The sequence below is a fragment of the Mytilus californianus genome, unplaced genomic scaffold (genome assembly GCF_021869535.1).
Source record: "Mytilus californianus isolate M0D057914Y unplaced genomic scaffold, xbMytCali1.0.p SCAF_19, whole genome shotgun sequence".
Taxonomy (NCBI): Eukaryota; Metazoa; Mollusca; class Bivalvia; order Mytilida; family Mytilidae; genus Mytilus; species Mytilus californianus.
In genome coordinates, this window is record NW_026262667.1 from 2,554,341 (window position 1) to 2,568,567 (window position 14,227).

General features: G+C 32.8%; 1 protein-coding gene across 3 annotated transcripts in view; it reads left to right on the plus strand.

The window, feature by feature from the left end:
- The window catches only part of LOC127727060 (helicase with zinc finger domain 2-like), a 75,146-nt gene that overhangs the window by 7,248 nt on the left and 53,671 nt on the right, over positions 1 to 14,227 (plus strand). The window contains exons 2-7 of one of the 3 annotated variants that reach the window (XR_007993748.1): positions 40 to 3,563; positions 3,911 to 3,996; positions 6,174 to 6,311; positions 8,165 to 8,305; positions 9,361 to 10,016; positions 11,323 to 11,547. Coding sequence is in view for 2 of the 3 variants with exons in the window: in XM_052234477.1 (XP_052090437.1) it covers positions 9,408 to 10,016 (609 nt within the window). In the remaining variant the exon portion in view is untranslated. Of the gene's footprint in view, positions 1 to 39; positions 3,564 to 3,910; positions 3,997 to 4,115; positions 4,265 to 6,173; positions 6,312 to 8,164; positions 8,306 to 9,077; positions 9,172 to 9,360; positions 10,017 to 11,322; positions 11,548 to 14,227 lie in introns of those variants that run through there. The other 2 variants (XM_052234476.1, XM_052234477.1) reach the window with 2 other exon arrangements.

Genomic DNA, 14,227 nt, shown 5'->3' on the forward strand with positions numbered 1-14,227 from the left:
ATTCATTTAAAGTTTGAATCAAATTGCATGTTTGAACAGGATGGAGGTTGATAATTAGCTGTATAGGACATGTCTAATATGGATTCAGATTCGGACAACGATTGGTACGATGAAGAAACAAATCGACGCAGAAATCGTCTAAAAAATATAGAGAAACAACAAAATAGAAGCACAGACTCACTATTTGAGAGACACGAGTCGTCCTGGTTTCACGAGGGTTTGGAAATCAATAGATATGAATACATCAGGACAGAGAAAGTATCTGATTCAAACCCTTTTCTCTATCGAAACGTATTTTTGTCATTTGATGAAACTAAGTATATAACACAACCTGAAATATATAAAAAATGTACGATGAAAATCCAGTCCATGGAAGAAGCCATCTGTTTTCCAGAGGAAGACAAACATTTGAAAATAAACATTTCTGGACGGGCAAATTGTGGGCAAACATATACAGAAGACACAGTGTATGTTAAAATATCAAATAGAGGTAAACCTGAAAAAGATAAGAAATACTATGGTGAAGTCGTTTCATTTGTTGATAGAAAACGTTTCAAAAATGTGTCACATCCCGTTTTTGTTTGTCTCATTGACCGAAGACAGAGTCATTTGATGATTCCAATTTGTAAGACTATTCCTAAAATTTGTATTTTACATGGACGTCTTGCAACGTGGTATCCAGAGAGTTTAAAAACAAGTGTAGAAATTCATAAGCATGATTCAACTACGAACGATCTTAAGTTTCATAAGTATCATAATATCACAGATGGCGACAAAGAAAACTGGTTGTTTTTTGTAGTTCTTTTAAAATGGAAATTAACCAATATGAACCCCCTTGGCGCAGTCATAGGTGTTGTGCATAGTTCTAAAGATATAGAGGAGGGATTAACGCTCATTGCTTTGCAAAACAGGTTGCATTTATGGTTGGATTACCCTTCTGTAGAAGAAATTCGTGATTTAAAAGTTGACTTGAACGCACCCGGTTATAAAGATTTAACCAAATCCGATAAGATATTTACAATAGCTGGAATGGAAGAAAGTGTTATAAATCATGGTTTTAGCATTAGAAAAAATAAAAAGAACATATATAAAGTTGGAGTTCATATCACTGACGTAAGCAAAATTATTCAGAAAGATGACGAAATAGATGTAGAAGCGCAATGCCGTGGCTTTTCCTTCCACAGTACAAATACGGCACAGAATAAGCATGTGCTACCTGATCATATTAACCATCATTGTAGCCTAGAACCAAGTCGAAGAAGATATGCAATTTCAGTATACTTTGAAATGGATCAAACTGACTCAAACAATATATGTGTATCAGACAAAACGATTCTTAGAACTATAATAAAATCATCTGCTCATTACAATTACTTAGAAATTGAAAACATCCTCGGCAATCAAGGTAATATTAATGATATTTTCGCAAAAGACATACAACTGCTTTTTCGTCTATCAAAGAAATTGAAATTAAAACGTCTAAGAATGGAGTCCTTTACATCCCCAGTAGTCGTAGATTTTACAGCAAGTGACAGCATTATGAAAACTAAAAAAGCACATACATTAGTCGAAGAATACCTTTCACTCGCTAGTCATTTAGTAGGTAGTATTCTGACTGAAAAATTCTCCATGAATATACCCGTTTTCAATCCAACATATTTAATCAGAGACAACATAATTAAACAAAAAGAATGGTATTCTTTTAACGAGTATTACGCGCATCTGTTATGCGGAAAACAAGAGGAGTATATAGAAGAAGTAGGGAAATTATCTATAGAGAATGCACCCTTGGAAAGAAATCACTCATTACTAAGGTCAGATGACGATAATCATGTAAATGAAGATGTAATCACCGAAAATGGAAAGTCAGTTTATGTGCCAATACAATCACACGTATTGCATACAATTTTAAATCATGCTCAAAGTGGAAGGAATTGTGACGAAGCAGTCGAACTTATTTGCTCCGACTTTATTCATCCAAAACAAGCTTTGGCTTTGATAGAATTAAGATCGTTTGAACCAGTTCACCAGTACAAGATGTCTATTTTCATTAAAGAGAATCAAGCTGTTCAGTTTACGTGCCCTCTTAGTAGATATTGTGATATTATCATCCAACGACTGATTCATGCATATTTAGATAAAAAAACTACTCCTTATGATTTTTTTAAATTACATACACTATGTGCGAATTTAAATAAGCTAAAGAAAAAAAGAGATGATTTCCATGTGCAGTGTAAAGAATTAGTCTTTGAAAATCAGCTTAAGACACAGCCAGTTATTTTTCAAAGTTTTATTTCAAATGTATCAAGCGAAAACATCGATATTTTTATACCAGGTCTTCAGGATACAATAACAAAAACAATGTCTGTAAAATTCAGCGACATAGATGTTTGCAATGTTCCTGAAGTCACCAATGATAATGATATGTCTACATTGAATGAAAGTAAAGGTACAAGAGATGATTCACAGAGCACAGAAGGAAATGAAAATGGAACATTTGCACATTCAAAAGTAACGGTGAAATGGAGGAAACGTTTATATAGCTTTAAAGCTACCTTACCACCACAAAATGATGTACAAACTCGACCCGACAAATATCTAAAGATATATCCTCACGTGAACACTTCATTTGTAAGCTATGGGTTTTGGAAAAACATACTAAAACATGTCTTCGAAGGAAACGATAATGTAATATTCAACAAACTGGCTGAAAATACCGTAGATCAAATGATGCAAGAATTTGAAAGGAACAAGCAGTACATTGATAGTTTTAAAAACAGTGTTGCTGAAGTTACTTCAGAGGTATCCGACCCGTTAATAATCAACCACTTTGTTCCATTTCAAACATCATTTGGACATGGGCAAATTGTTAGCGTTCAACTCTCATCACAAGAATCATTAGGAATTCTGACACCAGTTCCACAAATAGTTATTTTAACTGACAATATCAAATTTTGCCTACCACATGTACAAGATCCAATCAAAACATTCTTGAGATATGCCAAAAAAAGTTCGTTAGCTAAGTATAAGACTATAGCGGCCTATAGGAATATCTGGCTCCCAATTGTGGAAATGGAATCTACCTATAATGCCTAGCAAAGCGATAATTCAGCCACAATCAACGAATTACCCATTAAATTTAAAAATAGTCAGGGCATTTTTGAGTTGGATGAAGAATTTTGCGACAAACGTGATTTGCATTTTGGATATATTCCTGAAGTAGATGACAATGGTACGGGTTTATTAATTAACCAGAATAAAGCATACTTCCAATTACAGAGTGGTAATTTCCTTTGCATAATGAAAGCGCAAGATATAGACTGTGAAACAAAAAAGAAAATAGGCAATCAAGTTCTTCATAAAGATACATACTTATGGAGTGGGCATGCAGAGACTACTAAGATATGTAAATATCAAAAGTTAGAACAGAGAAGAAATGGAGGTCAACGTAGATCAACCAAATTTCGAGTAGCATTTCAGCTTCACGAAAACAGTTCTCCGCCACCAGCTACTGCTTTAGATGACTGTAGACTAGAGGTCATTTACAAGTCGTCAGTTGACAGGTAATAACACATAATGAAGTTAATATTGAAATAACAGGTTTAAAAGATTAAAAAGATAAATGAACCATAATATTTTACACGACAATTTGCCGGGTCTTGCAAAATATATTTGATTCCAATTTCATTTCTATTATTATTATTAACTCATTGTCAAATCCTAATCATTGTTTGAGTGATCTGATAAAAAGTCACCAGTATCTCTGAAGTAAAGCAATGGAAAAGTACTATAATTGCTTTCTAGCACCAATATATTTTACCGCGATACTAGTATGTATTTCATCATATCTTGTCAACTCTTTATTCTCCTCCATAACGTAATTATTTTGTTAATTTTTCGAAACAAACAGACGCATCGAAATCCATCTGAAAAATATACACCAAGCGAGCGACTTAGCAAAGAAGATAGCAGTTGGGAAGGATATCCCTATCTCAGGTGAGTATTCACATGCTCTGTTACACCTTCATGTTTTACTTATTCACTGGCTACTACTTTTATTTAGTAATACGTTCATTTTTTATATCGTTTGTATTTTTAACGGAAAGGAAAACTTCAACGGACAATCAGCTGAAAAATCATAAGTCAATGAAAACCAAACAACACACTGGAAGACGAAAAATCTAACATGATCTTCACCAAAACATTACACAGTAAAGGAAAAATAGAGCAACACAAACCTCAGAAAAAAACAGACTTGGATAGAGTAAGTAGTTTATATGTTACATATGTTGCACACGCCGTGTCGCTCTTCGCAAGCAAAAATTCAGTAAATAGTCGTATTAGGTTATTTTGTAAACAAGGAAAGGACGGGATTGTAACAAAGACCAGTTGAACATATCTGTGGTCTATTGTGAAACATATATTCTTTAACGGTAAACCAATTATGAATATTGAGAGGTTGGAAATTAACAATAAAAACCATTTGGTCAACTTTACGTTTTATTTTGTTCGCAATGTTTCATTTTCATAAAAATCGAAAACCAGGTATCTTATTCAGCATATTTTGTGACGGTCTTGGTAATTTTAATGGTTGAACCACTTTTTTCACTGACGTCAATCTATTCTTTTTTGTTTGTTTAAATTTTTTCTCTTTTTTCTTTTTTTGTCAGTTACAACCATGAGAGATTAATTCTAAAACAAAAATGTCTGCATATTTTAATCAACTGTACGAAGTCAGAAATATGACAGTTGCTATCCATTCGTTTGATGTGTTTGAGCTTCTGATTTTGCCATTTGATTAGAGAGTTTCTGTTTTGAATTTATCTCGGAGTTCGGTATTCTTGTTATTTTATTTTTTTGTTGTATGCTGTGTATCAACATAACAAATTAAAAAATTTGCGTCCAACCTATTTTCAGAATTTGCATAACTACTTTATATATGCGGAAGGTGCATTAAAATGAACACGGAATTATTAATTACTGACAGACATATCAAATGTTTATATCTACGTACTATCTTAGGATAATAAGGGATTAACAAGTGGCAAATATTCACCAAAAATAACTTTAAGGAAATAGAAATAAGACATATTAAATCACATCAGCCACGAACTCATGATGTCGCGGAAGTATTGTATTTTTATTTATAAAACAAATACAATTATGATAAACACAAAAGTCAACACTATAAATTCAAAAACTCATTTTAAATCTAAGTATAATTTTCTTAAAATTTACCTATGCAAGCATTGAAAACAATCTGAATACAAGTACCATATTTTTTTTTTGTCACTGTGACCTCCTCAAAGTAATAATTGATTTCCACAAAGTGCCTTGTAACCAGTTAAAAGATTATATGTGTATCTTTTGATAATTTACGATATTCACTTCGGCAATATTCACTTGGTGTGGCGCAAAGTTTGTATTTCTATTGTGGTGTCCTTGTGTTCTGCTGTAAATTCATTGGAGGTGTTCGTTGTTATTCTGTGGGTAAAATTTTGTAAGTTACTATTATATTATTTATTTATGTATTTCTCTGTCCTGAGTGTTCTTTCGTTTATTTTGTACTATTCTTGTCACGTAATTTTTCCATTTTAGTGGTAATTTTCTACATTGCCATATAAGCGGGAGGTTTTGCAATCCATAAAACCAGGTTCAACCCACCATGTTAGCTATAATTGTACTGAAACAAGTCAAGGATATGGCATAATGTTGCCTTTATTTAAGATAAAACTAAGATGATGTGGTATGAGTGAAAAGGACAAGGATATAAACAGAATATTCTAATGTCCTTTCTATGTTATGTTACATCTACTTTCGAAGCAAAAGTACAAGGTTTATTTTAAGAACGTATTAAGAAAGCAACTCAAAGTTGACCTTTTATGAATTTACTATGCTTTTTGTTTCCATTTAAGTTTATAAGCCACTCACGTATTCAGGCATTTATACTTTCTTAACTTTTTGGGGGGTATATAAATAAAGGCAATAGTAGTATACCGCTGTTCAATGGTCACAAATCGATTTAACTGAAACGATTCATGAGTGTTGCTGATGAAGGTAAAACAAAATCCCTTCTGGCTCCCGAAAAAAGAGTTATATAGATAGATGCCAAATAAGATGAATTTGCCAATGAGAAAAATTGTATCTTTACCTCAAACCAAACTGTTTTATAGATGGAATGCATACGGAAATAGCACAAGAGATTATAGAAGAAGGTCTCGATGTTTATATGTGGGAAAATAATCTTCATCAACACTGGGCTATTAAGACAGCTCTGCAGAGAAGATTTAAACTGATTCAAGGTCCACCTGGTATGCGTATTATCATATATTTATTATTTTATTTAACATGTTTAAGTAACGTTTAAATATCCATCATTTTTTACACGACGCTACGACGGTCATATTATGATGTGAGTTGTATGTAGTTTTCGTCGTCTGTGTGAAGTTAAATTGGTTAATTTAGACAAACCTTCATAACCATTTAAACCGGTTTCTTGGCTTAGCATTAAATCTCTACTTGGTTTTAAGGATTGTGACCTCACTCAGTTATGATCAATATAGTATTCACACTCTTTTTGTTATACGTCATTAAGTGTCTTAGCAGAGGGTTGTCAGGGGACGTCTCGTCATTTTTTTAGGAGAGTTCATCGGGGTGCCAAGACCTTGTTGATAAATATTCCGTATCAACTTCACAAATAATACACGATGGTCTTGAAGTATAGATACTGGGTACTGGCGTTGTGTATCATCTTAATAACGTGTTATACTATTCTTTTATTTGTCTTTATGAATAATACTTTTACTGTTTAGTCTGTTTTCATTGATATCCATTTGGCGTGGCTCGGCACTTGAACATCCCGTCATTGTATTATTGTTCTATGATAATTCTCGTATTCTTGTTTTTTTTGCTAATGTGCTTTGTCTATATGCCTTTTTTGATACAGATGACGTGGCTCTGTACTTATACATTCCGTTATTGTGCTATTGTAAAACATTTTTGTATTCTTGTCGTTCATTTTTGCTTCTGTGCTTTGTCCATGCCTTTTTATGTCTCATTGATACATATATGAAGTGGCTCTGTACTTATACATCCCGTCATTATGTTATTGTACTATGGTAAATTGTGTATTCCTGTCTTTAATTTAATTTTTGCTTATATGCTTGGTCTGTGTGCAATTTTGTGCTTCTTTGTTACATATTTGTTTGTTTTTGTGGTGATTAAGATTATAACACAATGTTGACTGCTGTACCACTATTTTCGACACTTTTACCTATTATGTCTGTTTGTTTTGTTCACACATCGTTGTCAATATAATGGAATTTGATGCGGCTGTCATACAAGTGAGAGGTTTAGCTAGCTTTAAAAACAGGTTTTATCCTCCATAAGAAAATGCCTGTACCAAGTCAGAAATATGACAGTTGTTATCCATTCGTTTGAGCTTTTGATTTTGCCATTTGATAAGAGACTTTCCTTTTTGAGTTCAGTATTTTTGTGATTTTTCTTTTTTACTTTAACAAGATCGAGGCGTATAATTTTACATCTCTTAAACAAATTCGTATCGTTACAAAAAAAAAAAAAAAAAAAAAAAAACAATAACGGCGCATTCGCCGTGTGCAACTAATGGAGCAATAATGAATTTGTTAACCCTTTTCAGCATTTGAATTTATCATCCAGTGTCATGCTGGAGATTTCTGTCATATAAAGTATTCCAGTTTTTTTCCTCTTAACTACTGTTATGTTTACCTCTTCGAGACTTATGATTTGTGATCACCAAAATTCCCTCAACAGGGCTCTTTTTTAAGGTTAGGTAACTAACTGGGTCGGATTTTCATTGAAATCTGAACTTCTGATTTAGGATTACTTTTGTTGTTGTTTATTTTAGTCATTTTAGAGTAAATTTGACCTGTAGTACACTCACTGTCAAGTCGTTTTATTTTCATTACTACAGATTAACTCATAGTAACTAAACGCTCAAGTATATTTCGATGTCAATGTTGTCACTTTCTAATCCATGCTAATAAAAAAAAAGGCGGACAGTTTTTCAAAAATATCAATACACAAGATATACCTGCAACTTTTGTCTCTGAGCATTCAAAAACGATTTTTTTTCATTTTTTGATTGACAAAACGCTTTACATAATTTATTTGTTTTATTACGTAGGAACTGGAAAAACTTATATCGGCGTTAAACTTGTATACCTCTTCGACAAATTTAATACTATCATGCATCAGAGGACGGGTGATTCCAAGAATCAGATAATTTTCTGTGGACCCTCAAACAGATCTGTTGATTTAGTAGCACGTGAGTATTGACTCAAGGATAAACGATTGAGGGCCTTAACTTAATATTATGTGTATGAGAAAGATAATATATGCCCTCGCTTGAAAAATCTTTTCTAATAGACGATCATGTGAAAAGGCTCTAGTAGTACAGACTGTATACTATTACAATAAAGCAAAACAAGTATCATTAAAATGTAATTGAGGTGTTTTATCCTGTTTCCTTAGCTATACAAGCTCGTTCAAAAAGAAATCGAGTAAGGTTAGTTGTTTTTGACAAAGAAAAAATTCACAGATTTCGTTGACCTAGAAATTTTACCCTAAATATTTACTACTTGATTTTCCAAACTTAATTTTCCTCAGAATTCGAGGTGCTTTATACTATAAAAAGAGCTATACATCTTGAATTTTTTGAAATTGAAACATTGAATCTGTAATGAAAATGAATAACATTCTAATACAAAATGCAAGGAAAATGGACGTTTTGAAGACAACATTCATAGGAATTATATTTTGTTTGCTTACTGAATCGGTAGCCTTGACACAACTGAAAATTTAAAAATATCCTGATTACTAAAATGAGAGGAGAAATATACCAAAGGGATACTTCTATGAGTTTGACTGTCCCTCTGGTATCTTTCGTTCCTCTTTTAAACTCATAAGTAGAACAAAAACTGACAATGCCAAGACTAAAGACGAAAAGACAAAAAGACAAACAGTACACAAAACACAACAAAAAATAAACTGAAGGCTGAGCAACACGAACTCCACAAAAAGCGGGGTTGATGTCAGGTGCTCAGGCCGAATTTGATAAAAAACATTAATTTTGGTGAAGAAATGTTTATTTATACAAACCGATCGACATTTTTCTAATTTCTAGCCAAAATCGTACGTTTATTATTATAGATATTTCAAGTTCTATATAATACAATAATGATTACTTCTGCTGTTCTTCATAAGTGTTTTAGTAGAGTGGCACTCTTATATTCTTACAAAAATTTGATACATATCTACTACTAAACTTGAATAACTTCACTTAATTTGAATAACTTCACTTAATTTTTCATCGCATACTAGGTCTTGTAATAGACAAGCTAGGATCCAAAGCGCCACGTATTGTTAGAATGTATGGCAGTGCAATTGAACAAATAACATTCCCAATTCCTGGAAGGGCAAGTGTTTCAAGGCGAAACATACGTGATGCGAAAGCAGACACATACCTGGTTGAAAACGGTGTTGTTCTACATAATATAATTCGTCAAGATGAAAAACCATATGGCGCACGTTTAAAAGACCTTGACAAACAATTTTCTGACGATATAAGCATAATAGAAGAAATGGACAAAAGCAAAAGGGGGCCTTTAAAAACAACTATTGAAGATATAAAGGAATACAAAGATATTCAGAGTAAAGGAACAAAGGAAGAGCTACCAAAATATGACGTCATATTTTGTACAACTTCACTGGTAGCAAACCCAAAAGTTCTAAAAGCTACAAAAGACAGAGTTTACCAGCTTATAATTGATGAGAGTGGAATGTGTTCAGAACCATCAACAATAGTTCCAATTATTGCAACATATGCGAAACAAGTTATTCTAATTGGCGACCATAAACAACTTCGTCCGATAATTAAATGCAAAGAAGCAGCAAGACTTGGGCTGGGAACCTCGCTGTTTGAAAGATATTCAAAAAATCATTTGTTCAAAACTATGTTAAAAGAACAGTACAGAATGGTATGTTATTAGTATTATTATGTATGCTTCAGTACATCTTAAAAGTATTTTTGTAAAAGAAAATTGCACTCACGACAATTAGTAACCAAAATTTTTCTGTACATGAAACTTCCATTCAATGGCAAATACATATTAAATTATTTAAAGTTTTTCAAAAACTGACCCAATCACACAATTTAACATGAAAATATTGCAAAAGTTTCAAAGACAATAGACCATGATTGTGGCGGGAGGGCAACATGATGTCCATGACAATGAGATGTGCTAATTCTAATACATCTTCATGCCAAATATGATTGACTTACCATTAGTTCTTCGACTAAACTGACCCAATCACAGTTGACATAGCTGCCTCTACCGGACACACCAAACATAAGTATCGCCTCAGTGACTTCATCGAGACGGGACAAAACTTGAAATAGAATTAACAATTCGCAAAACTTTACACATAAATCTAAAGGTTAAGCAACACAACTGAAACCTTAAAACTTCGCCATTTAAAATCAACCAAAACGCGTGTAATCAAACCGAATCAAGACAAATAGTGCATTTCCTTAAAACAATCAAATATCTGACATCATCATCGAAACGTCAGTTTTTGTGCTTATAATTTGCGTTCTGGAAATTAGAAAATTAAAATCATAACCAACAATTCGGTTATGCTCATCGTAGCTTATCTATAGGGCAAAAAACAAGATCATTAAAAGATCAGAGACATTTGTGTTAAATCTTTGGATTGAGGAACTAGAGATCTTGACTTACTGTATATTCTTGTATATGGATATTTGTCAGCTGTTAGTCATTGGGAACCTATGCGTATTTTTTTGTGATGATGAGGATGAATTAATGCCTGCCTCACTGACATTTTTAACCATATCCGTTTATTCATAATAAAGAAAAACTACTGTGCACTTAGAATGTACACGATATCTTCCAAATGAATATACTGTAGAATCGTTATTGTTCTTGGGGTAGCAATTTTCATGGATTTCATAGGTAAAGATAAACTACGAATTGAAATGTTCAACGAAGTACCAATTTTCTATTGGCTAGTATACATACTTTGGCAAATCCATTAAATAAAATATCCACGACGACGCAACTTTTCCTCAATCCACAAAAATTGGTACCCTTGAAAATAAATAAATCAACAATACGTTGTATTCAATAAGGAGATGGGAGGATGTTCTGCAAAATCCATTGAAAAAAATCTTTTTTTTTCATTGATCATAATCCATTTGGTTAGTGTTTTATAGTTTCCATTTTTTCATCTAGGATTTAAAAAAGATTTGTTCTGTTTTTATAGCATCCAAAAATATGCGAATTCCCGTCAAAGCACTTTTACGATGGTGAATTGAGAACTCATCCTGGGGTTGGAAGATCGCCCCAATTGCAAATGTGGCCACATACAATTGACGGACATTGTCCACATGTATTCTGTCACATAGAAGGAGATGAACAGACATTAACAGTTAAAACCGAGGCAGGAAACGAACAGTCAAAGTTTAATGATGCTGAAGTAAAACAAGTGGTAAGTAATATATTTCCCAATAATCACTATCTTTAAATCGAATTAAACCTGATACCTTTTGACATTGGAAATATTGTCTTGCAGGATACGTTCCGTTGCAATTGAAAATATCAAAACAAACCACCAATAACTTAATAAACACCGCGTCATATTTATAGTTCATGTGTCAAAGCTATATTACAGAATCCTGCGAAAAGAACTGTTTTGCTTATACGATATTTATCATTTCGTTTGTAAACACAAATCTATCTACGTTAGCTGTATTCTTCAATGCACAAACATAAAATGGATGACATGGAGAAAAGTATTCCACACCAACAGGTGGTTAGAACCATCTTAAAATTGTAGTGAGATGAAAGGTTTTGCTCTATGTTGCATGCCTCAATGTGACTTTAAGACGGCGAGGAACAGCAGTTAAGACGCTGTCACTTTGCTTTAAATCAAAACAAAACCTGACAACGCCATAACAAAAACGAAAAACGTCGAAAAGACGAAAAAGTCAACAATACACAACAAAGGCAACTTAATATCAAAGAAATAAAAAAATAACAAATTCATAATTCGAAAATAAACTGACAACGCTATGGCTTATAAACAACTGCGCCATAAGCGCATGATACGCACGTCACTTTTTCAAAGAATAAAGTTCAATAACTTCTCAATGTCATATTGGAAATTAATTTTAAAAATCTTAAGGGAGGTTATTTTAATAGATATAAACCAGTTACCAAAGTGCAAGAAAACTGCTCAAAGTACTTTTAAGATATTGTCAGAAAAAACCCTTTTTAATGAATAAAATTCCATAACTGGGAAATATGAAATCTAAAATTTATAAACTCGAAAGGGAGCTTATGTTAATAGATATAAACAATTCATCAAAGTTTAATGAAATTTGCTCAAAGCATTTTTGAGTTATTGTCCGAAAACTGGAAAATCCCCCCTTTTTAATGAATAAAACCCCACAACTCGGAAACATAAAATCTAAAATTTATGAAATCGAAAGGGAGCTCCCGCCATTAGATATAAACAATTCATCAAAGTTTCTTGCAAATTGGGAAAGTGTTTGCGAGTTATTGTCCGGAAACTGGAAAATCCTCCTTTTTTAAATGAATAAAACCCCATAACTCTGAAACATAAAACCTAAAATTTATAAAATCGAAAGGGAGCTCACGCCAATAGATATAAACAATTCATCAAAGTTTCTTGCAAATTGGGAAAGTGTTTCTGAGTTATTTTCCGGAAACTGGAAAATCCCCCTTTTTTAATGAATAAAACCCCACAACTCGGAAACATAAAATCTAAAATTTATGGAATCGAAAGGGAGCTCCCGCCATTAGATATAAACAATTCATCAAAGTTTCTTGCAAATTGGTTAAAGCGTTTTTTAGTTATTGTCCGACATGTTGATGACGGAGGGACGGACAGACGGACAACAGTATACCATAATACGTCCCAAAAACGGGCGTATTAAAATGAAAAAGACCCAACAGACAAACAATAGTACACAAAACACAACATAGAAAACTAAAGACTGAGCAACTTGAACCCCAGCAAAAACTGGGGGTGATATCAGGTGTTCCGGAAGGGTAAGCAGATTCTACTCAAAATGTGACACCCGTCAAAAAAGTGTTTTCATTTACTTTAGTGATTTTGTATTATATATTGGTACACCATATTTTTTTGCTATTATGATAACATGTTTATGTTTGAGTGTACTAGTATGATGAGACTGACAACGATGTGCTTTTTATCAACAGTAGCCATATACACTCTTATGTCATTAAGCATATTTTTTAATATATGGTAATACTGAACTGTAACAGAGTGTAAGAAATATTTTTTTTTAATTCTTTTTGTGTCCTATTTCTTTTCAATTTGTTTTTCTCATAATACAATTTCGTATTTTCAAGCATATGTTTTTTTAACTTGTTAAATGTACAAAAAAGTCGCTAGGAACACAGATATACATTGCTGTTGTTGGAAATAAACACATAATAGTCTGCATAAGCTGAAAATGGCTATGAACTAGCCTTCAGCAACTGCAAGTACTTAAAAAAATCATTTTAGATAGATATCGTGTGTCTTCCGTCTTTGTTTAGTGAATTATTTTTTGTGCTTTGTTCCTAACTGTCCATTGAAGCCCTTTCAAACAGGTTGTTCTGATGCTGTGCGGTTGTACAACTGTCCTGGATTATAAGACGATTAAGCGCTACGAACATGATTAACCTTACCCCATTTTGAATATAAATTATCTAAAAGAGGGACGAAAGATACCAGAGGGACAGTCAAACTCATAGTTCTAAGTTAGGAGCCTGTAATTCACAGGTTATGGTGGTCTCTTGTCAAATTTGTTTTCGTGTATTGTTTTGGCATAAATAAGGTCTTTGGTTGTAATCATTTGAATTGAATAACATTTTTTTATGTCGATGATTTTTATAGTTGACGAAATCGGTTTTTGTTAATGTTGAAGGCCGAATAGATTCTAATATCAATACTATTTGGTCTCTGGTTGATAACTGTCTCATTGAAATCATAACACATCTTTTTATTTGTATAAAGACACAAAAACTACAACTACTGACATATGTAAAGATACACACACATATTTCCAGGTTGTTTCTGTTTTATTCCAATGTTCTTTGAATGTTTCTCCCTGACATCAATGCAATTATTTCTTGTA